This window comes from Podarcis melisellensis, assembly GCF_964234715.1.
Source record: "Podarcis melisellensis genome assembly, chromosome: 15".
NCBI classification, from domain to species: domain Eukaryota; kingdom Metazoa; phylum Chordata; class Lepidosauria; order Squamata; family Lacertidae; genus Podarcis; species Podarcis melisellensis.
This window is the reverse complement of record NC_138532.1, coordinates 14231957-14259893: the sequence shown is the minus strand read 5'-3', so window position 1 is coordinate 14259893 and position 27937 is coordinate 14231957. Positions and strand designations below refer to the sequence as shown.

At 43.8% G+C, this 27937-nt stretch overlaps 1 protein-coding gene across 2 annotated transcripts in view; it reads left to right on the top strand.

Moving 5' to 3' along the window:
• KIRREL3 (kirre like nephrin family adhesion molecule 3) overlaps positions 1 to 27937 on the top strand; it is a 748317-nt gene that overhangs the window by 444300 nt on the left and 276080 nt on the right. For both annotated transcript variants that reach the window (XM_081890928.1, XM_081890927.1), the window contains exon 4: positions 25972 to 26121. In XM_081890928.1, the coding sequence (XP_081747054.1) occupies positions 25972 to 26121 (150 nt within the window). The remainder of the gene's footprint in view (positions 1 to 25971; positions 26122 to 27937) is intronic.

Sequence of the window (27937 nt, the reverse complement as noted above, 5' to 3'; positions counted from 1 at the left end):
TTAAGAAGAAGGCTATATTTTGGCTTCTCCTTGCTAGCTATGGACTGCCTTTCTCTTGTACTTCCTGTCTTGAAACTTCTAGAAAAAAAGTATTGAACACCCAGATGTTGGTCCCTGCAAAGGAAACCAGCCCTTAGCAATAAGGATTGTTAGCACTGGAACTGCTGTCTCTCGCTTAGAACATTGCCTCCTGAATGAGCCCTGGGCTTTGGCATCTTGACTTTCAGCCAACGTGGTAATACTTTGACAGGGGCCCAAATGGTAATGTATTGGTCTGTGAGATGTTCCTTATGAGCACTGATGCAAAAGTATTTGTTAAAGTCATTGCCAATTTCCAAGTGAAGCGAGGGTGGCTGATAGAATCGATTGAAGGGTGGGGGAAATTCCTCTCCTGCTGCTAATAATACAAAGGCATTTCCTCCCTTGAAGAAAGGTTTCTGATCAACATTGTGCAACAGGATTTATAGGATTTATTGAAAACTTTTTGGTGGTACCCACAGCATAATGATTTTCCATTATCTTCACAATAGGCATGTGGCAAGGTCTCACCCATTTACTACAAAAGAATGGTGGGCCCCTCACATCTAGGGATGCCAGAGAATATTGATGAAAACTAAAAAAGGAGCAAAAATGCCTGATGTTCACTTCTTTATCCCATGTTCAGAACAGAAATCAACCCAGCAGATACAATCAGTATCCACTGTTGCGATTGCTTTCAGTTTGCAAACAATACTAATTGATTACGTTTTCCCCGATTTGTGTTGTGTTTCCTTTGCACTGAAATAAATGGAATAATGTAGTGACAACATAATTTACATAAATTACTTAAGCTACATATTTAATTATGTAAGTTTTGTAATTTTGCCACAATGGACAGTGAGATGAATAGCATAAAGAGGGGGGGGGGGTTTGCAGAAGGTGAACTGCAGAGGAAAGGAAACTGTGCTACATGCAATTGAATAAAAGGGAATGAAGCTATACAACACTCACCCCAAAAGCAGAATCCATCTATTAAATATTTTTCTTTTCTTTTTTACCAATATCCTGGGAACCTCCTCATGTCATAAAATAGGGAGCTGGAATCTTTCTTAGCCCAAGGGCCACATTCTCTCATAGGTAACCTTCCAGGGGCCACAAGTCAGTGGTGTGTGGGGTGGCCAGAAGCAAAAGTGGGTAGGCCAATAGATGTGACTCTTACCTTTGTTCCATAGGCAACATCCTCGCAAGCAAAAGATGTCCCACACATACTTGCATATTTCTCCATCAAGGAAAGCAATCACAGTTCAAGGACACATTCCAGCCAGGCAAAAGCGCTTGAGGAGGGCATAGAGTAGGGCAGGACTTGGAGAGTCTAACAAGGGTCAAAAAGATTGTATATGACCAAATTATTAATGTGCTCCTGTACTGAAGCCATAAATCTATAGGACTTTTTTGCCTTGATTTTGGCACCGACTTATAAGTCCTTCCTTTCACCTTGGCATCAGATGCTAACCCCTGCAGAACCAGAACAGTGGCCATTGGGACCAAAAGCCACACCAGATGCCTCGACCTCAAGGTTCCTGGCTTCTTCACCCTTGACCTTCCCTCTTATTCTTCATTTCCTGTTGCATAACTGCTTCTTAAACATTAACCCTTGCTCCCACTTGCCAGACAATGGAGCTTGCCTCAGCAAGATGACATGAATCACTATCCCTCTTGCAGGTTGGAGGGGCACGACATGTTCTGCTTGCAAAGGTCCCAAGTTCATCTGCTGACATCTCTGATTAAAAGTTCTCCTTCTAAAGCCCTGGAGTAGAGTTGTCAATTGGGGGAATAGATAGACCCTTGGTCTGTCTAGTAATAATACAGCTCCTTATAGTTTTAACCCAGCTTCCCACCATACTTCTGGGAGTGTTCTTGCAACCAGGACAGATAAAAACATTTTGAACAATATCAACAAGTGCTGGCAAGGCCAGAGATTTCAGACTGCAAGTGTCTTCATTCTTTCTTTCATATCCCACCTTTCCTCCAATAAGTTCTAGGCACTGTGCAGGGTCCTTTCTTCCCTTTATCTGCAAAACCACCCTGTTAAGAAGATTGCACTGGGAGACTTGAATGGGCGAGGGTCATCTAGTGAGAGGAGATTTGAGCCCGGGTTTTCCCAGCTGTGGGACGCGGGTGGCGCTGTGGGTTAAACCACAGAGCCTAGGACTTGCTGATCAGAAGGTCAGCGGTTCGAATCCCCGCGACGGGGTGAGCTCCCGTTGCTCGGTCCCTGTTCCTGCCAACCTAGCAGTTTGAAAGGACGTCAAAGTGCAAGTAGATAAATAGGTACCGCTCTGGCGGGAAGGTAAACGGCATTTCCATGCGCTGCTCTGGTTCACCAGAAGCGGCTTTGTCATGCTGGCCACATGACCCGGAAGCTGTACGCCGGCTCCCTCGGCCAGTAAAGCGAGATGAGCACCGCAACCCCAGAGTCAGCCATGACTGGACCTAATGGTCAGGTGTCCCTTTACCTTTACCTTTACTATTCCCAGCTGTAATCTGACAGTCTAACCTGATGTTGCCCACCTTTATTCCCTTATGTGCCTGAAGAGGGCTCTGAGGTCTGGGAACATACCATGTGGTGTAGTGGGTAGAGTGTTGGACTAGGACCCTGGGAGATCCAGGTTCAAATCCCCTCTTGGGATTGAAGCTGATTCTCCACTAAAGTATTCATTTAAATGAGAGGATCTTCCCTTTCCCGCACCTGCAATATCCCTTTCAAGGGGAGAATATTTTCTTTCTCTCATCCGCCATGGCTCATCAGATTTGTTTCCTGGCAGTGGAAATACAGAAGGAAGGGAGGCATTTATTAAATCTCACAAAAGGTAATTCTCAAAGCCAGAGCTGGAAAGATGGTAGCAATAAGTATTCTGTTCTGAATGTATTCTTACACATTTCTCCAATTGGTAACTAATAAGAGAGTGGAAGATGACATTTAAACCCTTTCTGCATGGCTGATCAAACTACTCACAGTGACTTTGAAAGCTGAGCTGGGATTTCGTGCAGGTATCAAAGCTGGAGAAGACTCAATAGTTCAGAACTCTTGCCAGTGTGACTAATAGACAAACAGACTTCTGAAAGGTCTAATATCTTATTCAAAAATTTCCCTTCTCTTACATTTAAAGCTCCTTAATGGACACAGTGGGTTGCTGAGGTTTCTTCTATGCATCGCATTACAGAAATAGCTGCTTTCGATGGGGGCTGATTTCATCGAAGCTTTTAAGATGAGAAAAGTTAGGTGAAGTCAATACTTGGATGGGCTTCTAGCATTGTGTGAAATGATGCAGACGGACTGGAATATGATGCCTTTGCACCTTTATCTGCCATAAACCAGGATGACGCACACATCCATGATGTTTCTGAGTTTTGAAGGAAGATTTTACACTTGCTATTGTAGATAAGTGTTTCTGAACAAGTGGCAGGTTGAGGAATATTATGATTGGATCTGCAAAACATCTTTAGCAATCACCATCATTTATTTGATTTATTCACTGCCTTACATCAGTCTTGAGGGGATTTTCAATAAAAAAATATGCACTACACTCTAAAAAGTTACATAAAACATCAGATAATCAGCTGGAGCACTATAAGTGATCACGCAAAAGTCAAAATTGCTTTCTCCCAAAACCCAAGCAGAATTACTGGTAAAAATTAATCAATCAAAAGGTTATACATCAGCAGCAATAGAGATGTTAACACAACATTGAGAGAAGAGAAAGGTCTTTGGTGCTGAAAAGATGTTAATGTAGGTTCAAGCGAACCACTTTGGGGAGAGCATGAAGGGCCACCACCAAAAAGGCCCTCTCTCTGGTCTCCACTGTCAAATGTCTGCCAGAAGGAGGACCCAAAGGAGAGCTTTGGTGGGTTCATATGGAAAGTGATGCTACATGAGGTACTGGAATCCCAAGCCGTGTAGGGGCTTCCTGGGTAAAGACCAGCACTATGAATCGGGCCCAGATATGTGTTTGAGACTGTAACTGGATTGCAAGCTGCTGCAAAATACATCAAATTGAAACAAACACATATGTCTTGCATTACACTTAGTAGTGGATTGTAGGGCAGGGTGGAGCCTTGGACTAGTCTCCGAACACCAACATGGCTGCAGCTCAGCTGGATGAGACTAGAGTGGACCAAGTTTGACAGTAAATTCAGGGCTGTGCAACCATACCAGTGGGAGTACTGCCTTGGTTCTGCCAGTGTGTCCACTCAGTCCCAAACTCACCACTCCCCCTGCTACATCAAAAAAGCATATAAAATCAGCATTATTTAAAAAAAGGCATATTGATAAACATGTGATCAGTGGCGAATTGTACTTTGGTGCTGTGTAATGTGTGAAACAAATATGTCCTCACAACACACATAATGTTGTATTGGTCAGACAGAGCTGATCTGCCCATGGAGGGGCAGGGGGAAGTCACAGACACGCAATGTGATACACACCTTGTGATACTGTCATGGCAACAACCAGCACATTAACTTTTTTTCTCCATTCAAATTAAACCATGCTGAAATCAGAACTGGGTCCCTGCCCTCTTCCCAAACCCTCTGTAGGACAGAAAGCTGCATTTGGAGAGCAGTGACATTGCTAAGTAATTGTCACTACCTTAATCATATATTTGGGTGTCTTTAGCCTTAATCATATACAGCGGTACCTTGGGTTAAGAACTTAATTCGTTCTGGAGGTCAGTTCTTAACCTGAAACTGCTCTTAACCTGAAGCACCACTTTAGCTAATGGGGCCTCCCGCTGCCGCCATGCAATTTCTGTTCTCATCCTGAAGCAAAGTCCTTAACCCGAGGTACTATTTCTGAGTTAGCAGAATCTGTAACCAGAAGCTTCTGTAACCTGAAACGTTTGTAACCCAAGGGACCACTGTATTTGGCTGCTGGTGATCTTTGCATTTATCACATTTTACTGGCAAAAGAATCACACTTCTCTATAGGGTATGTGATCAGAATAAAAAAAACATCAATAAGGTACTCCTACCCTGCACACACACACACACACCGCACCCCCCAAAAGATTATGGCACCATTTACATACTCTCTGTGTGCCCAATGGATTTCAAAGGCTGGGCTCAGATCTTGGCAGAAAGATAGCAACATTTATTGCTGTGGTTCTATAGGCTTTTCCACAAACTGCCAAAAAATGCAGACAGAGGCTGGCAGCTGGCACGAACCAAGTGCGTATTGCTGCAATTATGGAAGCAAACAGCACTCCTCGCCCCCACCCACAGCCACCCGCAATTTGCAAATAACATTCACATTCCTAAACCTTCCAATGGAACTTTTATGTTCAATATACTCCACAACTTCTCCTTAATTAATTTTGTCTCACATGACACGTTCCTTTTCCTGACAAATGGCGGCATATGTTATGTCAGCCAATCTGATTCCTCCTCCTCCCATTTGATTAGGTTACGCAAAATGAAGAGAAGCCGCAGCTATTCTAAATGATTGAAAAGTGTCATTTCAAATAAGGATGGGCAAATCAGTCTATCTGTAGCCTATTGCATTTTCATGTGTGTTTGGTCACATGCCCATTCCATTTTGGTTTCCACCTTAATCTGTAAATGTGTGTTGTTGCTGTTGCTAAAATGCACACAGATTCAAATTTAAATATATTTTATTGGCTTATTTTTTGCACCATTAGCCCCACCCTACATCAAACAGTCCTAAAAAGTTCACAATTGAAATAAGGAAAGCATACATTAAAACCATAAATCTAAAAACATCCAGTATCAGAATAACAAAACAGCACAGAATGGCAATGAAGCAGGAAAGAAGGGAGATATGCCTCTCTAAATCTATTTTATTTTGAAATATGCATTTTAAAATGCACATTTCCTTAATGCTTTTTAAAAAAAATATTTCTGTAATGCAAGTCAGCCTTCCCATAACTGGTGCCTTGTAGATGTTTTGGACTACCACTCCCATTATTTTTCACCTTTACCCATGCTGATTGGGGCTGATTAGTGTGCTACCTAAAACCTATGGACAGGTTGGAGTCTGCTGGTCCAAGCAATTCTTTTAAACCAGGGGTGGAAAATCCATGGCCCTCCAGGTGTTGTTGGATTCCACCTCTCGTCAGACCCCAGCCAGCATGACCAATGGTCAGGGATATCAGGAGCTTTAGCCCAACATCATATGGAGAGCTGCAGGCTCCCCACTCCTGTTTTGCAGAAAGCGGTATCAACTTTCTAGTCCCCATGAATAAAGAGATTTTTTAAATGAATAGACAATGGCAAAATACTCTGTTATGCTTTTCAATTCAAATGCATTCAATGCAAATCAAGTTTACTTTTTTAAAAAAAGCAGAGCCAGCCCTACCGTTAGGCGGGATGAGACAGCATAGGCTACCTGAGCATATCTCTCTGTTGCACCACACAGCCCATCCCATTCGCCCTGGTCTGCCCTGCATCTCACCTAGCCTGCTGGCCTCAGGTGTAGTGGGTGATGCTGTCCCACTGCTACTGTTCATGTAATACTCAACAGCTGCTACTCCACATGGGTTCTGTATTAGGAATGCGTGGGTGGAAGTACCATTTTATTCTTTGCAGAAAAATGTCCTGGACCGTCCTGCTTTTTAGAGTGTTGAAAGTCTCTCGCCGCTCTGAGCTACTTCAGCCAGGCTGCAACTGACACACTGTTGATATTATTGCTTTCTGTCAAATATAATTTAATATTCTTCTTTTCCCCCCTCCCCACGTCATGATAGTAAACCCTAAAGGCCCCATTGTTCTGGGCACCTCATAAAATTGGGTGTCTTATGAACAGTAACTGACAGCTCCTGCCCTAAAGACAATGCAGTCAAATGTCAGAAAAGGAAAGCGAGGTACCGAGGAAAGTGTTTTTGCACAAAGTCGAGCAAATCCTGAAGGAAATGTGTGGCAAAATTATTTGCCTTTGAGCTGCAGGGGAAATAAATGCCCTGCTTTTATTTGTAATGATACTCACCGGTACAGTGTACTAGCCCTTTTCTTTTTTGTGTCAGCACCCATGGCACTATTATCAAGATATTAGCACCAGCGCTTCATTTTTTTTTACCCCTTCCCAGTGCATTTTTGGGGGGTATGCATGGTTGTAAGGCTGACTTTCAGACTGCAAAACTATGCATTGAACTATACCTTCTATACCATATTATCTCCATCATTTTTCCTAGAGAACCCTTTGCAGATGTTTTGCTCGTGCCCCATCTCAATTTGTGAGTGGGACCACATCAACTAACCATGTTCCCAACATGAACTGTCCTGCCCCTCCGCTGAAATAAGCTAGTCTGCACATAGTAATGATATTCTGGAATCCTACTGCGCCATCACTGTTTTATGGTAGAATTCAACCACATGCAAGCGAATTCAGGTGTGCAAATGCAGTTGATTAGGAATTCTTGCACAACCCACACCTGTGCCACAGAAAACACACCTAGATGTTTTGCAATAAGGAAAATGAGGGGGGAATGCAGTAGAAATGTGGGATAACATTTACTTACAATATCGTCTAACCTCCCTGAAAACATATCAGAAGGAATGCTCAATAAACAAGTCACCTGGAAGCAACCCAAGTTGGATTAAAGAGTGCGTCCATCCTATTTGGTGCCCTCCAAATATTTGGGGCTCCAACCCCCATGGGTCCCAGCCAGCATGACCAATGGTCAAGGATAATGGGAGCTGTCACCACAAGCAACTGGAGGACACTGTGTTGGAGAAAGCTGTACTTCATAACAAGAAAATCCCAATTTTCAGTCATACTCAAACATTGTCTGCCATGCAATGTAAATTAACTTGGTAATTAAAAGCTCCCATGAGCTCAGAATACTTGCCCACAGAGCCTCTGCATAATTCATTGCTCTGGCCTCATCTCTTTCCAATCACTCTCTATTGGGAACAAGTCATTCTGACATCTCTATGCATTGGGACTGTTTAGATCACTCCCAATACAGCAGCACAGAGGAATGACTTACCCCGAGAAGAGATAGCTTGTTGGATCTCTCCACAAGTTATTGTTCTGAGCATGTCTCCTTCCAATTCACTCATGCAAAAGACAAGTGGATAGGGATGAAAGGCTATTTCCCCTGGTCCATTTCTTTGCTGTTCTATGAAATTGCCCTGCATTCCATTCTCCTCTTTCCAGTTTAACTAGAAAATTCTGTAATTGGAGCACATGCAGTTTGCTGTAGTCTTTTATCCCTTCACTTAATTTTCATTCAGTGCCTCTACTGGTGCACAAAACAGCCTACAAAGGCAATTCAGTGCTGCTGTGATTTGTACATACATGTGCATCAATATGTGCGGTATTTTACTTACATGGAGGAATGGAAAAATCTGTTGATTTCTGATCCATGTCTCTTTTGTAGGTTCATCCACAATTCCTTTTTAGTCTATTTCCATAGCCTTCCCCAGCCTCACACCCTCCAGAGGCTGTGGACTTCATCTCCAGTCAGTCCCAGCCAGCACAGCTGTTGTAGCTCAGAACATCTGGAGGGCACCAGCTTGATGAGGGCTGTATTTCTACTTTCCTCTGTGAATGTTTGACTATTTTCTCTCAGAATACATATTTCACTGTGCATTTTCTCCAGGCTAGTATGCGATGACACAATCCAACACATGTCTGTTCAGAAGTAAGTTCCATAGTCTGCTTAACAGGGCTAAACCCTCAAGCAGGTGTGTATAGACTTGCCGCGTAAATGCATATTTTGATACATTTAAGCTGCCTAAAACTGAGCTGTAACTTTTGGAGAAGTGAGAAATCTGGTGGACAGGGAAATTTGCATCCACACAGGCAGGACAGGCAGGAGAATGTGTTAGTGTTGGTAAAACACCGTACAGTGAGAATCTTCAAGCACTCTGGCAGACAATCACATCATGGTTGCTGTTTCCTGTAGTACTTTTTCACTGCACATGTAGACGTCAGCAATACTGTAAGACTAATCCAGTAAGACTTCAGAAATAAAACAGGAGTCTGCCATCAGTCCTTTCCAGAAACAATTGAAAACATTTTTTGTTTGTTTGCTTCAACAAGCTTTTCCAGCTAGGTGAAAAGGTCCCCTGCCCTAGGTGTTCATTTTGTTATATCCAGTGCTGCTGCTGCTCAGAGTAGACCCACTGAAATTAACAGACATGGCTAAGTTATTTGGCTATGACACATTCGCTTTCAAACCTATTTTCAGCAGATTTTCTACTGTTTTCAAGCTACTACTATTTCTACTCAGAGGTAAGCCCCACTGAATTCCCAGACAACTATTTATAGGACTGCAGCCTAAACCTTTTTAGGTTCATGTGAAGTGTGCATTTGATTTCAATTCACAAATAGCATGTATTTTGGTGCTCAGAAGTTTTCGAAGCAGGCCTCCAGAGTGTGAAAATCTGCTTGTTCTGCAAATAATGGCAGTAATAACCTGCGATTCTCATCTAAGAAGACCAAGTAGTTGCTGCACTAAAAATATTTCATGCTACCTATTGTTTCTAGTACTTATAGCAGCAGAAACTGGGAATGTACTCATGATAGTTTGCATAAACATTATTTTCCTTTAATGCCTTTGGGGAAAACGATAATTTAAAACAATCCAATTTATGTAAATGGACATTTAAACGGTTTTTAGCAGCCCAATAGGTAGAAAGAAATACATTGTCTGTAGCATCAAAGGACCCTCAAATTTCTTGTGACACCAAAGCTTTATCTTCAGTAGCAAATTTAGTCTGAGCTGTCAAACATCTTCAGCAACAGGAGCAGCTGCAGTTGTAGATACAGCTATCAACTGAAATAGGGAAGATTGCTTTGATCTCCATGAAAGTACCCCATATGCCCATCCAAACACATTTTGGCCACATTGCAAAGGAAGTAAAAACTATACAGAAGGAGGGGAAGGTTTTCACCCTCTCTCTGAATTAGCTTCCTGACATCACTGTGAAGGATGTGCAGTCAGTTTAAAACTAACTCAACCCCCCCTTTCTTCTTAGCATTTCTAAAAATGCTTTAACTTGAGCTGTTGAGCAAATGCATAACAAGAACACAGCTGCATAAACAAGGCTCTCTCCTTTATCAGTCTGTGACAACAAGGCTGGCCTTGTCCACTCTAAAGTGGAACAGAGATGACACTCTAGGTCTTATCTTACCACAACCCTGACACACAGACCTAAGTCCGGGAACAAAGCCACAGTGCGTTCTCAGAGATGATGACCTCTTCTTCCAAGGAAGAGGAAGAGGAAGATCCTTTTATGGTCAGAAGTACAGGAAGGAAGATCCTTTTATGGTCAAGAATACCAGAGCAGGAACATATGTGATGTCAACCTGCATACATAGGCTCACGTGGTTGGGTTCCTAGGGAAGGAGGGAGAGGGTGCCTGGAGGATATATATACTGCATGAAACTTCTCATTTTCTTTGGACTTGCTGTGGACTCACCACGCAAGCGCCTTCTGCTATCCAGAGAGCAGAATAAACTCTTTCTTTGAACCAACCTCGGTGTCATTTGACTTTCTTCCTCCTGTCCCAGAGCAACGCAGACCCAATCAGTGAACTCCAATAAGGCTACAACTGGGCCAAGGCAATCTGAGCATATTACACCAATCCTGGCCCAACTGCACTGGCTGCCAATTAGTTTTCACACCCAATTCAAGGTGCTGGTTCTGACCTATAAAGTCTTATGCAGCTCAGGACAGCAATTCCTCAGGAACTGCCTCTCCCCATGAGAACTGCCCCTGCGACCATGAGTGGCTGCTCATTTGTGGGATGTTCATCTTGCACATTCCTTTTACACCTTTAGGTGCCAAGTGAAAGCGTCCCTCTTCGATGAGGTCTTTGGCTGACTAATCCCATCCTTGTTGTTGTTGTTAAGTCATTTAGTCGTGTCCGACTCTTTGTGACCCCATGGACCAGAGCACGCCAGGCACTTCTGTCTTCCACTGCCTCCCACAGTTTGGTCAGACTCATGCTGGTAGCTTCGAGAAAACTAACCAACCATCTCGTCCTCTGTCGTCCCCTTCTCCTTGTGCCCTCCATCTTTCCCAACATCAGGGTCTTTTCCAGGGAGTCTTCTCTTCTCATGAGGTGGCCAAAGTACTGGAGCCTCAGCTTCATGATCTGTCCTTCCAGTGAGCACTCAGGGCTGATTTCCTTAAGAATGGAGAGGTTTGATCTTCTTGCAGTCCACGGGTCTCTCAAGAGTCTCCTCCAGCGCCATAATTCAAAAGCATCAATTCTTCGGCGATCAGCCTCCTTTATTGTCCAGCTCTCACTTCCATGCATCACTACTGGGGAAACCATAGCTTTAACTATACGGACCTTTGTTGGCAAGGTGATGTCTCTGCTTTTTAAGATGCTGTCTAGGTTTGTCATTGCTTTTCTCCCAAGAAGCAGGCGTCTTTTAATTTCGTGGCTGCTGTCACCATCTGCAGTGATCATGGAGCCCAAGAAAGTAAAATCTCTCACTGCCTCCATTTCTTCCCCTTCTATTTGCCAGGAGGTGATGGGCCCAGTGGCCATGATCTTCATTTTTTTGATGTTGAGCTTCAAATCATATTTTGCACTCTTCTCTTTCACCCTCATTAAAAGATTATTTAATTAATAATCCCATCCTATATCCTTTTAAATGTGTTTCTGGGAGTGGAGTGGAGGGTTATTGGTTTGTTCTGTATTTTGTGTTTTTATCTTGTGTTTTTAATGCTGTGAACCACTCATCTATGGGTGAAGGGTGGTATATAAATTTAATAAATAATAATAATCCTGTAGTTCAGTCTCACTGGGTTTGAGGTGCCATCACATTTATTATGTGATTTATTATTGACTTGAATCATGCAGGGGGGAAAGGACAGCTGTGAGGAAAGTGGTGCCAAAGCAACCCAAAAAGGGCAAACAACTGCTATAAATGGGTGGGTGGAATATTAAAAATGAACAGTGAAGTAAAGCACTTAAATCTCCCTGAAAGCCCCCCCCCCCATTTTTGGGGGGCGGAATATTTTTGTCAACCCTTCACAGATACAAATTGGGTTTCATGCTGGAAGCATTCCAAGCTGCCTAGCTAATACCTGATTTCCATGCTGATCTACGCATTTATTAATTTATTACGAAAAAGAAAAGCAAATGTACATTCAGAGAATCTATATTTGTCTGTACTTCCATATTTCAGAAAAACAGAAATTGAGGCTTATTTGCGTTCTCTGTAAGGGCTGGGCGGGGGGGGGGGGGAGCTCGTTCTAAACCACTTTGGAGTGACTGTGAAATGGCACTTACATCAAATTTTGCAGGTGAATTTATTGAACACTTTCAAAAGTTGACAAGAAATTCTTCAGAGTATGAAACTCAAGCTGAGGTGCTTTCCAGGGTTATGAGAGGTCAGAAACAGCTTTTGGGGTTGTGACAGCTAATGCAGAGAAATGCTTTACAAATAGTGGCATGGAAATTCTCACATACGGTATGGAACTCAAAGGGGATTTCGGAGACTCGCCCGCCTTCCTGTAAACCTTGAGATCCTGACTTTTCTCGATGATGTCTGTCTGTCATGCAGTGTTAATGTGTGTGTGCATATATGTGTACATGTACAGATGGTAGTGTCCCTTTTGGTATACAGTAGACTACCCAAGGGAAGGGATGGTAAGCAGATCTTGTAAAGAGTGCTGGCCACTCCCCTTTACAGGAGGCAGTGAACTGACTCACTTGGGCAAACCTACTCCCTTCCCATTGTGACCCCAACCCTTAAGAATCCAGATTGGTCCTGTCTAAATAGCTCCCAGATAAGGGATGGGGAACCTGCATGTTGCTGGGCTACAGTTTCTATCAGTCCTAGGGACTAATCTACACTGGTGAGTTATAATGTTATAAATGCATTATAAAAATGTGATACCAGGGGGCGCTGTATAGCAGTAAATGGAAAATCAGTGTAGATCCAGCCATAGCCATTGACCAAGATGGTTGGGACTGACAGGAGTGAGTCCAGTAACATCTGGAGGGCCACAGTTTCCTCTTCTCTGCACAAGATCGTGACAGGGTGATATTTATGAAACTTTCAGTTGTACAGGAAGCCGCATGCATAAAATCGAAGCATCTGTTACAAACCAAGATTAAGTCAACATCCATCTGAGATTATTTGTGAGGGCCTATCCTACATCTTGTTATTCTAAAGCACCAAGGCTGCAGCAAGCAAAGGCCATAGCAGCCAGGTCTGCTGCTTGTGGCTGGAAAGCCAAACAGGAAGTTTGTGACTGTTGCCATGGGAACAAAGGGGCAGTCCATTCTGTACTGAGCACCGGATGTTAGCTCAGTGGGTTTGTCATATGACCTGTACAGGATGTACATGGGTGGAGGTGGAGTTTATTCTAACTGCTGATGAGTGCAGACATGTTTTCTCTGTACTGAAGTAAAAGACAGGAATAAAAGATGTAAATAGATTTCTGTCTGCTTCTTTCCCCTCCCTGGGGACACCAAAGGGGAGAGAGGAGCAGTTGGTGTGTTTTCCTCACAGCCTGAGGAAAATCGCCGGAACGGACCTCGCGTATGTTTTATCCTGCCGGGAGTCGCCGGAGGGAGGTCTAAGGAATTCAGCCGGTGCCTGAACAGATAGGCACATACCGCTGAGACGGGCGAGAATTCCAACAGTGGTAGCAGACGCCGGTTGCTGTTTTAATCGACCTCTGCATCAAGAAGTGGCCTCCATGGAAGCCTGAGGTGAGCAAGCTGATCCTCTGCAGCCAGAAGCTGACCAGAAGGAAAGACAGCCAAAGCAACGGAGCCCAGGTATGAGATTTTCGGGCTTAGAAGTGTGAATGCAGATTGAGTTATTCTCTGCTTCACGGGGAGCAGTAGATGGGAAAGAAAGCTCCAGTCAAAAGAGAAACCGCATTCCAAACATTCCTGTGGTTTTTCCTGTCCAAGGAAAAGGAATGCTGTTGCTTAGCAACGAAGGCCATGCCTCAGAGAGGAGAAGTGAAAGTTAAAATGGAATGTTTTGACTACACAGTCTGAAGAGCTCTTGGAAAATTCCAACGCAGCTAGCGTTGAGAGCTGCCAGGTGGCACAGAGTGTAAACAAGCCAGCTATTGGATTTTAGAGGCTTGTGTTTGAGAGTCAATGCAAGGACTCAAAATGGATGCCAAGAAGGGGGGAGGCCTGCCTACTCCAGACCTCCTGACCAGTGACAATTATGCATCTTGGTCTATTAACATGAAGGCCCTGCTGCAGAATCAGAGACTGTTTGGGGTGATTGAGAACCCCATTCCAGCAGCACCAACGCGTGCTTGGGAGTCACAGGATGTGAAGGCCAGAACGGCTATAATTCTGTGCGTGTCAGATTCGCAGTTGATCCACATACAAGATTTAGACCACGCGAAAGATGTTTGGGATACGCTGAGACGGACACATCAGAGAGATGCAGGTTCTTCAGCGTTGCTGTATTTTGAGAAGCTGACCAACCTGAGGCTTGCGCCTGATGGAGATGTTCAAGCGCACCTGACGGAAATGAAATTTCTGCGTCAACAGATGGTGGAACGCAATTTCCGTTTGCAGGAGGAAGTGTTTTGCTTCATGGTGATCAACAGCCTGAATCGGACTTACAAAACAGTTGCCAGTCAGCTGGGGTCTCTCCCAGCAGCGGATTTGACTTCGGAGAGGGTCTTTGCCATCGTGTTGAATGAACATGACAGACTTGCCGCCCTGGAAGTGAAGGACAGGGGGAGCCAGGAACGGAGTTCTAACACCCCCACTGCTGTTGCTACTGGAGGAAACGCTGTAGCTTTGAACGTTGTCCGATGTTACAATTGTGACCAAACTGGGCATCTTCAGCGGTACTGCAAGAAGCCACGTCAGAAAAGAGGAGCCAAGGCGAGCTCCGCAAAGTCTGAGGCGTCAGACAAAGGTCACACCAAGCCAAAGGCAAAGACTGCAAAGGCTTTGATGTCGCTAAAAGCCACACCAGAGGTGGGAAACTTCTTTGTCCTAGACACTGGAGCCACAGTTCACATGACAGGACACAGAGGACTATTTTCTACGTTTGAGAAGCAAAGCTTCGCGGTGCAACTAGCCAACGGTCAAGAGCTGGAAGCGACCGGAATTGGAACTGTGTATCTTGAAAGTCTGAACTTGGCTATAAGCAATGTTTACTTGGTTCCAGATTTGAAGTTTAATCTGCTCAGTGTTTCGCAGATCGCCAAGAAGGGACTAAAACTGTCCTATGATGATGAGAAATGCGAGATCTACAAAGATGGAGAGCTGTATCTTTCTGCCAAAGAGAAAGATGGACTGTATTTGTTGACTTTTGATCAAAGTGATTACATGGAATGTAATTCTTGTGATTCTAACATGATCTCTTTTACAGGTGTAGCCAAGAAGAACACCAAGCAGGTGACCTCGAGGGTCAACAAGGCATTTCAGCGGGTGTATGCTGATGTGATTGGTCCTTTAGCACCTTCTAGAGGCAATGCAAAGTATTACCTAATATGTGTTGATTCTTTTACAGGTTTTGTCTGGATTTATCTTTTGGAGAGACCGAAAGAAGCCTTAGAAAGGTTTAAAGAGTTTTGTGACAAGGTTAAAAATATGCATGATGCTGACATAGATTGTCTTTGCACAGATGAGAAGCCAATTTTTCTTTTACAGGAGTTCCAGAGGTTCCTGAAGAAGAAAGGGATTAGACACAAAACTGCTAGTTCCGAAGAAGCTTGGAACAAATGTGTTTGTGTTAGGGTGAACAAAGAATTGCAAAAGGGAATGGAAGCGCAATTGCTTAGTTCACATCTGCCACATGAGTACTGGGCTGAATCGCTAATGTCATTCTGTTACACGTGGTTGAGAAAGTTTTCAAAAGAGTTGGGAAGTTCTCCTTTTGAGAAACTGTTCCACAGAAAACCTTCTGTTGCCCATTTCAAGGTTTTTGGGTCTCATGTGAGGACAGAAGCTCCAGGTGGAGTAAAGAATGCCAGAGGCATTTTTGTGGGTTATGAAAAGGGTCTCTACAGAGTAATTTTGTCAGAATCTGGAAAGGTGATTCTCACAAAATTTCTAGAGAGTGCTCCTGAACAGGAGAGAGTGACTGTTCACACATTTCCCACAGGAGTTGATGATGATTCTGATGATGATGATGATGAGTTTGATCTTATTGAGTTCAGTAGTACTGATGATGACAGCGATAGCTCAGACAGCTCAGTTGTCACAGTCATTGAGAGGAAATCTCAGATAATGACTAGATCCTCAGAAGAGGAGGATGAACCACTGATTAAGCTTAGTACTGGTTCTCCAAAGAGTCCAAAGGCTGAACCAGAAAGCAAAGAAGAGCAGCACCTCTTACGTAGGTCTGAGAGAGCAACGAAGGGTGTACCACCCAAGAGGTATTCACAAGAGTTTGCTAACTTATGTGTTGCTGTTGTAAACGACCAAGGTCAAATTGAAGCTGTGTCTGAGTCAGAGACAAAGGCACAACAGAGAGTTGCTAACCAAGGTAATGCAGAAGCACTCATTCCTTGGAAGTCACACAACCAGAGAGGTACATTGGTAAAACCAGTGGCGGGTAGTTCCAAGGGTGGAACTGAAACAACAGGGGAATGTTATAAGTATAACAACTGTTTGTTTTCTTCTCTGGATGACGCTTTGCTCGCAGCACGCATTGATACTTTAGGGGGAGTATGTTATTCTAAAGCACCAAGGCTGCAGCAAGCAAAGGCCATAGCAGCCAGGTCTGCTGCTTGTGGCTGGAAAGCCAAACAGGAAGTTTGTGACTGTTGCCATGGGAACAAAGGGGCAGTCCATTCTGTACTGAGCACCGGATGTTAGCTCAGTGGGTTTGTCATATGACCTGTACAGGATGTACATGGGTGGAGGTGGAGTTTATTCTAACTGCTGATGAGTGCAGACATGTTTTCTCTGTACTGAAGTAAAAGACAGGAATAAAAGATGTAAATAGATTTCTGTCTGCTTCTTTCCCCTCCCTGGGGACACCAAAGGGGAGAGAGGAGCAGTTGGTGTGTTTTCCTCACAGCCTGAGGAAAATCGCCGGAACGGACCTCGCGTATGTTTTATCCTGCCGGGAGTCGCCGGAGGGAGGTCTAAGGAATTCAGCCGGTGCCTGAACAGATAGGCACATACCGCTGAGACGGGCGAGAATTCCAACACATCTATGTAGCATCTAACTTTTCTCTCTGTGTTTGTGCCCACGTTGTGTGGCTTGGTGCTGGCAGAAGCACAGATGGAGCTTCTGGCAGAGATTCATTTTGTGTACCATTTCTTAGCTTCATCAAGTGTGGGGTGGTGGGAAGATTTATAAAGGAATGTGGAGGTGGAGGAGACAAATTTGACATTCCCATTCCAGTTTTCCACGTCGTATCAACCACTCTCTAAAACAAATAACGGAGGAACAAAAACTTTAAAAGTTCTTCCCTTTCAGAGGCAATTACCAAATGAAGTCCTCACTTAATGGGCATTTTCACAGGGCATGGACACCACTTTGTGTGGCTGCTTTCTCATTATAGCCTACGCTGCTCCCAGCTGACAACCTGATAATTCTTGCCGATAAAACAATCTCTTCCCCCGCCGTTCCTCCCACACCCACACCCCAGTTGTTGATGTGCTATGACATTGTCCCTTTGCAGCTAAGCTGTCTTGGGAATTGTTTAGATTATAGAGCAGGCTGTGAAATGTTTAGTTAGTGGGAAGACAGAGGGAGAAAACAACAAAATGATTGGTACCACCCTACTTCCTAACCATCATGTCTGTATGTATTTACGGTTCCCACTGCCTTATTCTTTTTTTAACACTGCAACTCGAAAGACCTCGGGGCAGAATGTGTGTGTTGGCGGGAGGATGCTGCTGATTAGAGTTGTCTTAAAATTAAATTAGCAAAGCTTTAAATCAGAATAATAAAAAAGTGTTACTAGCAGCCTTCAAGGCCAGCTTGATTTTTAATGAGACTCCTTGGAGACTGAACTGGAATTTCATCAGGTCACAAAAATGTGAGAGCTGTTTGCAACTAATCTTCCTCCCAGGACCACGGGGGAGTTAGGAGTGGTCAAAGAGGTATGTTTTGATGCCCCCAGAGTTGACAGTATTCACAAACAAAACAAAACAAAAAGAATTTGCTCCTCCTAATGTTGCTGGTAGAAGTTATCTTTTCGTTGTCCTTCAGACGCCATGGTTTCCCTCCACCCCAACCCTCTGAAGTAGTCTCACAACCTCACAAACCCCCTTGAGAAACTTTATCTATGATGGCCTTCCTAAAGCAGCCTCATTAAAATGCTAGGCTGTAGGGAATATCAGTATTAGCACAGGATGGTTGCCAGCTGAAATAAATACATTGGCTGTGAACCAGAGCAGCATGAGCACAGCCAGATCCCATTGCCAGCAATGAAGGAAAAAGAGATACAAATGGGTATGTGAAACTGCCCTGTGCTGAGTGAGGCTACTAGACCATCAGTGGTAGGGAACCTTTGGCTCTCCAGATATTGCTGCTCTACAACTCCCATCACCCCGACTGTTGACCATGCTGGCTGGGGCTGACAGGAACTGGAGTCAGTCAATCTATGAAGGGCCACGTGGTTCCCCATTGCTGCTCTATAGAAATGGCAAACTCGTTTTCCAAGATTGGATCCTTCTGTGGTCAAAATAGCAGCAAGAGGTTGGTAAAGGAAGCCATGAGGTTCTCTGCTTCTGATCTGTCTCAAGTACTTAACACTTATAGCAGCAATCAGAGGTCTTCCTAAGCTTTGCTTTGTTGTTTAGTCGTTTAGTCGTGTCCGACTCTTCGTGAATCCATGGACCAGAGCACGCCAGGCACTCCTGTCTTCCACTGCCTCCTGCAGTTTGGTCAGACTCATGTTTGTAGCTTCGAGAACACTGTCCCACCATCTCGTCCTCTGTCATCCCCTTCTCCTTGTGCCCTCAATCTTTCCCAACATCAGGGTCTTTTCCAGTGAGTCTTCTCTTCTCATGAGGTGGCCAAAGTATTGGAGTCTCAGCCCTGAGCACTCGGGGCTAATTTCCTGAAGAATGGATACGTTTGATCTTCTTGCAGTCCATGGGACTCTCAAGAGTCTCCTCCACTTGACATATTTTAACTTGAGATGCCAGTGATTGAACCTGCAACCGTCTGCATCTAAAATGTGTGTTTTGTCCCCAAACTATTGTTATGAATTTGTGGGGAGTAGGCTGTACGTTGAGACCCTTCTAACCCCTGGATGCAGTAAGTGTTAAAGTATAAGACAGACTAGCTTCCTGATGAGGTGATCTCCTGGGTGATGGGCCATTAAGGGAAGAAAGGAAGTGATGTGAGCTCAAGGAAAAATCAGCAAGCTGGAAGAAACAGAGAGACAGAGCAATGTTTGATTTCTGTTTGACACCAAGGCTGCAGCTATAGGAGAAACAAAACCCACTTGGGGTGTTAATGGTGTGAACCCCTCCATCGTAGGCTCAGGTTGTATATATGTGTAAATAAGCAATATATCATAAAGACACCACAGTTTCCAATGTGCCTCATTCCAAAAGGAAAGGTGAATCCTGGGTAAGCTCCTGAAACCCCTGGAATCTAGGATTGCGCATTGTGCTGTGCCTTTGAGCATGTCTGCACTGAAGCATCTCACCATCAGTTTTCCATTTTAACATCAGCTGAAAGTATGGAAGAAAGCCGAGGACAGGGGAGAGAAAAGAAAATACACATGAGGTTGAACTGGGTTTTTCCAGAGTGTATGAGTTATGTGGACTGCATCCTCTTTATTCACTTTATAAGTCTGTCCCTGCCCATAGTCTGCAGCAAGAGGTCTAGGAATAGGGGAGAAATTTGGTTCGAAATGAGAAACTGAGAGCAACTGAAAAGGACCAGTTCTTCTGTTCTTAGTCTTGACCTGGCCTGCAGGCCCTTCTGATAGCAATGAGTGATGTGCAAATTCCCTTTCCCTGACATGTCTTGATTTCCATTTGCTTTTTGTGAACTGTGAAGTGTGTTGCGTATTGATAAAACACTTTTAAAAAAAATGACAACCTGTTACTCCCTTGTCTTTGGGTTGCTCACACTGCCTTCACTCTTTTCTTCTCAAAGGAAAAAAAGTCGTCCTAAGGTGATCCACCCAGGAGCATGTCAGGTCCCACCTGTGGGTAGTGATTAACAGTTTGAGAAGCACGGCTTTAAGGATTGCCATTTGCAGACGGTTTCATAAGACTTTTAGTGAAGTTGATTATTTTTAGGGATGGGGAAATCTGTCCATTTCGGTTGCTCATTTTTGTAGTCTTGAGTTCAGTTCTCTGCATTTCTGTTAAAAATAGTTCTCATGGGAATGCACCAGTATTTTAATGCAAATCTCTTCTAATATACAGAATTTTGCAAGCAATTTTCTAAATGTGTTTTATATGTTATTTTCATCAATATAGGCAAAGGTATGAAAACCTTTCCCCCCAATATGTGGCTTTCCATGGGCATTGTTTGGATTGGGGAACTTCATCATAATGTTCAGAGAAGTGAAGTTTGGAAGGATAGTGTTTTCAGTTTGCATATTGGTTTGGAAAATGCAAATTTGATGGGTTCTCAATAAAAATTTGAACTGAACGGCGTTTCTCCCCTCTCTCTCTAACCTTTACCTAGCTAAGCCGGATTTGTTTGGCTTTGGGTGTGTATTTACTGTATCAGAATCTTATCAGAGGCTTGTTATATTCAAGCACATACTGAGAAATGCTAGAAACATGCAATTTCAATGTGGATTTGTATGCATGCTTGGTGGCACCACATGTCCTAGTACATGAGTTGAGACGTAGCAAATGCACGTTCAAAGCTAACCATGATATATGGCGAGAATGTCAATTTTACATTCATTTGACTAAATAGCCCTTAAAGTGATTTGATGAACATTTCCCATCTCAGTCACTTCCTAATATTTCTGCTCTGTTGCACCATTGATTTTTCTCAACTTATTGCCACAATTGATTATGTATGAGCATGAATATGCTTCTTACTTAATAGGATAACACTGCAATGCTAAACACATTTACTAGTGAATAATCCTATAATTATTTGGAGAGAAAGGAAAGCAGAATCGTTTGCTGTTTTTCTTTTAAAAAAAATAAAAAATACTTGCATGTAAAGGCCAGAATCGAAAGAGCCTTATGCATATACCTACAGTACATGATTTGGGTTTGGATAAGAGGACTTTCTTCATTCTCCTTCAAAAATGCAGCACCTCACAGTCCATTGGTTATCCCTCTAGAACATCCCCTGACCTTCAAGACTTCCCAAAGATTAAGGATGCTTCAGGAGTTTGGAACTGGATGTTTGTGCATTCCAACATGAGCTGACTTAATCCCTGTCTCCTGGACAGAGATGTGGACTTTTGGGCTTCCGCTGCCTTTGGGCTTCCCATAGGCATCTGGATGGACTCTGTGTGAGCAGACCAGGCCTTTGATCTATGAGAACAGATAAGCCCTTGGTCTCATCCAGCAGGGCTCTTCTTATGTGGATCAGAATTTAGTTACCCACCGGCTTTTGCACTTTCTAAAATAACTGACAGTGCTTTCAGCTCAGTACACGTATATCTTGTGTATATATATCTTGTATTTAAAATGCATGTTTTGAAAGAACATGGGTTATAGAAACAGATATTAATATATATATTTAAATGTGCACTTTTGTGTGAAATCAGTGCAATTTGATGCCGAAGCAGGCTAGAGCAGACTTGTGGGTAAACACGCATGAAAGTTGCAGGAATTGAATACAGATCAAAAACTGGGATGCATGTATGTGCTCCCAGGCAAGTCACATGACCCATCTCGCAATCTTCCCCACTTTTGGGGGGCTAGATTGTGGCATGAGGCTGCAGCACCCAAAATGGCTGCCATGACCTTTCGCAAAAAACAGAATGTTCCTTTTTCTGGGAAACTTGGTGGCTATGTTCTTGCATTCCTAGGGGGGAGACGGAGAGGGATATGTATAGAAAGTAGCCTACTGTACAAAGGTAAAATTTACATTTGTTGCTGTGCCCAGGTTTGCCTCTAGCCCCACCCATCAGTGGAATGTAGTACCTGGACTGGATCCAACATTGGCCTTTCTCAGAGTAGACTCAGTGAAACTAATGGAGCCATATTGGTCGTGCTCATTAATTTCAACCTAGAGTATGACCAACATTGCATGCAACCTCTTAGAAGATTGCCCAGAAGGAAATGTGATCCTTGAGCTGAAAAGGGTTCCCTCCACATGCATTAGGCAGGTAATATAATAATGGCAGCTGATGAAAATGTTATCTGTAACTTGAAAGGTATTTACATTATTCCACCTACATTCTAATAATAAAAATGATGTTCTGTCGTTTCATGTTAGCACACTGAACAATCTGGGGAAAGTGTTTAATCAGCAGTGGTTCCTATGCTCCTGTGGTTGTTGAAGAAGCCAGGGTTTTTAGAGGTCTCAGTTCCCAGCCATGTCTAAACAAGTTTGCTTTAAGGACAAGGACAGAGGAGTCAGAGACAGAGTGGCCACATTGGGAATAATGTTCACACACGGATGAAAGGTTCTTCATCTCCATAATCATTTTTTTCTATTTGAGTTCATTCACACTTTCAAGGACTGCTTGGTTTCACTCACGTAGTTATCAGTGGGACAGTGGGGAAGGAAGAATCCTGATACTCTATATTAAGTGTGCCTCATGCTGGGATTAGTATGGGATGCATGCAACCTGAAGGTGGAAATAAAAGAGTCAGGCACAGCGTGGAGGTTGAACTATAGCCTGCTTTATTTAAACACAAGCCACCTGCAGAGGAAAAACTATTAGTGGTGGAACTTAACGGTAATATACCAGGCCAAGCCTTCTACCAGTAGGGTGACAAACCCTGCCTACGGGAAATGGAGTACAGATACATTGCCATGTGCTTTCCCCAGCCACCCAAAGGGTGAGTAGGGAGGCCTTCCTGTATCACCACCGCCATAACTCCAGGCAAATGATTCAGGTTAGCTTCCAGTGTCGTCCCTATTGGGTCCCATAGCCCTGAGCAGCAAGCCTCGGGTCCTGTCCATCACTATGGAAGGTGTTTAAGGGGCACACCTGGCTGAACTTAACTGTTCCCCTTTGAACATTGCTGCCCCAGAGGAGGAAAAAGGCTGCCAAATGGGAAGTTCAAGTGTTTTAAATTATTTGTGGTGGCAATATGCTTTGATTAGGCTCCAATACTTTGGCCACCTCATGAGAAGAGAAGACTCCCTGGAAAAGACCCTGATGTTGGGAAAGTTTCAGGGCACAAGGAGAAGGGGACGACAGAGGGTGAGATGGTTGGACAGTGTTCTCGAAGCTATGAACATGAGTTTGACCAAACTGCCCATGGGGTCACGAAGAGCTGGACATGACTAAACAACAACAACATGCTTTGATTGTTGCAAGAAGATCAATCCTTCCATTTCAGATGTTCATGCTTATGTTGTCAAAATGGCACCACACACATTGGGGGGGGGGGTGAGTTATCAGCCGGCTCTGGGGAACTGCAGAGATTGCAGAAGTAAAACCAAATTTTTAGAGCAAGAAAAGATAACACACATACCCAAGGAGGCCAGTGAGGACTGAGCATGCAAAGTGGGCACCACCTTACCTCCCTACCCAGAGAGTAAATGTGGAGTTCAGTTGAGATGCAGCTTTTCCATAATAAGGCTATAATCAGACTTGTTATGATACTACATTTTTTTCTTCTTCTTTTTAAGGAATCTGTAAAAAGGGAAGTTGAGTACAGTCCATTGTAGGAAAGGCTACTTGGGACAGAAAGAGAAGAAGGGGTTCTTAGACATTAAGACACATGACCCAGCAACCTCACTGGAAGCTAAGCAGATCCATGTATGGCAAATGTTTGAATGACAGACCACTTGTGAACTCCGTATGGATTACATGGAGCACCCTCAAAGAAATCCAGGATATACAGCTAATAAAGAATTGTGTTCATATGTGGGGGATGTTCAGGTGCTAAGGAATGCTAAGGAAGAGCATTCAACATCCGAGTTCGTCCTATTTTCATCTGTAAATTTTTTGAGCTTGGGGGGGAGGGACATAGGATGCAGCCTTATACTTGGTTGGCCATTCAGTTGGTCCACCCAGATCAATGCTGTCTACACAGACTGGCAGCAGCTCTCCAGGATTTGAGACAAGAGCCTGTCCCAGCCCAACCTGGAGATGTTGGGGATTGAACCTGGGACCTTCTCCACACAGAGCAGATACTCTACCACTGACCTGCAGCCCCTTGTCTTCAAGTTTACGCTTCCCATGGTGTTGGTCATGCTTCTAAAAGTCTGCTGGAGTGATCCCAATTGCTGGGGAACATCTCAGCTCTGGCTTTGTGGATTCTTCAGCTTTTGTTGTGGCAGATGGCTTGACGGTGGTTTGCTCGAGGCCGCTGCTTCGTGCTTGCCATCTTGTCTGCAGTGTAGCGCCGTCCAATGCTGATCAGTTGCATTTTGAAACTGGAGGGAAGGGGGAAGATTATTGCTTAAACTGTGGTGGTAAATTAGTTCTCTTAGTGGCTTTATTCCACAATAGGCCTCTACTGTGCCTTCTGCATTGGAGAAGGAGAAGAAAATGAGGGCCATTGCCCACAGTGGAGAGACAATCAGGAGCCTCTAATATTAGACGGTAGGGGTGGCTCTCTTCGTGATAATTGAGCAGTTTTTGTATTCATCTGTGGGTACAAAGGGATGCTGTCAAGTTGCTTAATGAGCCACTTACCGCATCCCTCATGCATATTATCCCAGCAGCAGCAGTGCCTATAAGCCTGCACATGGAAAAATATGTGCCGTTTTACTTCCCCCCCTGGTGATGCCATCGAATGGGGTGAGGCCTCATTAGTCTGCTGAAATCACAGCAGATGCCAACTGAGCGTGCTCAAAAGATACATTCTGTTTGCTTTTAAGTTTGGGATTTATAATTGTTGGCTCTCCCCCTCTACTCCATCTGCACGGCTCTTCCTCAAGGAGGACTAGGCCCATGCTGAGCTTTTGTTCATTCAATGGCGAGAGTTATTTATGAACAGGACTTATATCCTGTGAATTTCCCCCCTCACTTTTAAGCTGAAAATTGTAACTTTTCTCTTCCCCCAATGTTTCCCCTTAATTCAAAACTAGCTAAGGGGATTTAAAAAGAAAGTTTTAAACACCTTAATAGAACCCTAATCTGCTTTCACGTCAAAGCTCAGGCTGCTTTTAGGTGCTGCAGTTAGTGCTTAGTAAAGCCGGGTAAATCATCCAATCAGAAATAATAAAATTTCTTCCTCTCATTCCTCCCTTCCGTTTGTAGTTTAGACATTTCTCTAGCCTTGGAAAATGGCTACTGGGCCATTTTTCATGTTGGGTTAGAAATGTGACTCTGTCTCAGCGGTGCTTCTTACCAGATGGACAGAAACAAGTTGAAGCCTATGAGTTGTGTTACTTCTTGCTAGATGTATGATTCCAGCACCTGTTGCCTTGTAATTATATGGATTTTTCCAACTGGAAGATGTCCTGCATTTCTTTCCTAAACTAACTAGACCATAAACAGGTGCATACAAGTATACATATAACTGTATTAAAATATGCATGCATTAATTTTAAAGATGCTGCCAAAATATTGTTCTGCGTGGGAGTATCTTTTACATGTATCATACGTGTAATAGATGTAAATTTTGAGGTATAAATTTTTGCCTTTAGTTTGCTTGGCTTTAAAAATAAAAGCAGACAACAGTGCATGGGTGGATCTACACACAGGGGGGGGGGGAATGCTACAAATAAGTCAGAAATTAAATCGTTATAAAAGGGGGGGAGTAAAAATCACAGTTTTATTCTTTTCCAGCGCCATCTGCTGTTGTATGTTTATAACGCATTCAAAACGTTGTTTGTTTACTAATGTAGCCGAGTCCCCAGAGTGACTTGTATCATTGTTGCTGAGGTTTGTTATGTTTTCTTTCAGATGTCTATTGTGGCATTAAGCGGTATATAAATTCATAAATAACACCATCAACAATTTACGCCCCTTTTTTCTCTTTCTGCAGGCCCAGCATCTTCTTTCACCCAGCAACCTCAGGACCAGGTAGTGATCGCCGGGCAGCCTGTGACCCTGCTGTGTGCTATCCCAGAGTACAACGGAATTGTGCTGTGGATTAAAGATGGACTCGCCCTCGGCGTAGGCCGGGATCTCTCAAGTAAGCCTTCTAGATTTGCTTACATCAGCGGCAGCTCCTGTTATGTGTTATGACATATGGGCTTGAGAAACACATACTGACCACTTCCAGCTGCTGTTAAGCTAAGGGCAGGGTGAGGCGGGGTGCAGGGAGACAGGAAGAACACTAATGGCAAATGCATAGCCAGCAAGGGAGTACAAAGGGCAGAGTGTCCTGTACAAATGAGCCCACCTGACATGGAACATTTTATATATGGTGTCAGTTGGGGTAGATCTACACACAGAAAAACCCCCACTATAAGTAAGTCAGAAATTAACTTGTTATAACAAAAGGGGGGAAAAACGCTATGGAAAATCGCAGAGAATTTTCTCCTCTCTCCAGCGCCATCTGGTGTTGCATGTTTATAACGCATACAAAACACTTTCGCTTTACTATTGTAGCTGAGTCCCTGATCTGTTCTGGCCTGTTGGTGTAAATAGGCATCCTTGGTGCTATAGTCTATTTCCTTGCCATTACCTCCTTTGACCAGAGGTGGGTGATGGCACACAGGTTGACACCCCATAGGTTACCAGGGCAAGACCCGCAGCAGTTCACACTGAGATGCTCAACTGCAATGATCAAGTTATAGAACCTAACAGGGATCTCATAAGACTTGCATGGCATCTGGAAAATTAGATGCAGCAAAAGAAAACAGCCCATTTTGGAGGCAGGTTATTGGAACAATGAGTGAAGCTTAAACATGAAATATGTATTAAATAGTATTTGAGAGGGGGAATTGAGTGAGTCTCAGCTTCACTAAAAAGTTGGCTAGTGCAGTGAGAGAGAGAGAGAGAGAGAGAGAGAGAGAGAGAGAAGAAAAGTTAGGGAGGGGCCATAACTCAGTGGTAAAAGGGTCCCAGCAGGGATGGAGGAAATGGAGGAAACTAGAGATTTTATAGTTCCTCTTAGACCTCCTGGAGACTATGGTGCATGGTAGGGCCTAGATTTTATTGATGAACATCTGAAAGACATTCAGAACATAAGCCTCTGAATTGTTTCCCGTAAAAACTTGGAATGTGGGGGACGCTCTCATCGACAGCTCAGGCTCCGAGAAGTTTACAACAAGGGATAAACTGAAGCACATTGTCACAGTCCTATTAACAGGCTGTCAAACCCAGCCTCCCTTAGTCTATTTTAAGTTGGGCGATGTTTGCCTCCATGTACTGGGGGAAGGGACCACGTACTGTGCCAACAAAGAAATGATTCCCTCTCTTCCACCACTGCGATTTTTGTGGCAGAGCTTTGGAATATAGGGAGAAACGAACCCTGTTCAAGCAGTCACCACGCATGAGTGTGAGCAATCATGCAAGGGAGGGGAGCATGCTCAAGGTGTGATGTAGAGCCGTGCTTTATGCAGAGACCTTCCACAAGCAGAGGAGAGTCATAGAATCGTACAGCTGGATGGGACCCCAAGGGTCATCTAGTCCAACCCCCTGCACTGCAAAAATCTTTTGCCCAACATGAGGCTCAAACCTGAGATTAAGAGTCTCAAGCTCTACCGATTACTTCAAACATTTGCCCTCAGAATTTAATGTGGGGGCTCTACATAATATTAATATGACATGCTTGGCAACTCAGCCCCACACTCGCTTATGTGATTGCTCACATGTGATGCTGATGAGCATCCAAACAGGGCTTTGAGAGAGTTGAAAAGCTGTGCAACTATGCTTCTTTGAGGGCCTGCAATCTCTACCAAAGACTGACATTAAATGCAAGAAGTCTTCTGCACCCCACAAGCTCCTTATTTCTTAAAACATTATATACTGCTTAATTGTAAATAGAACCTCTAAGTTGGTTA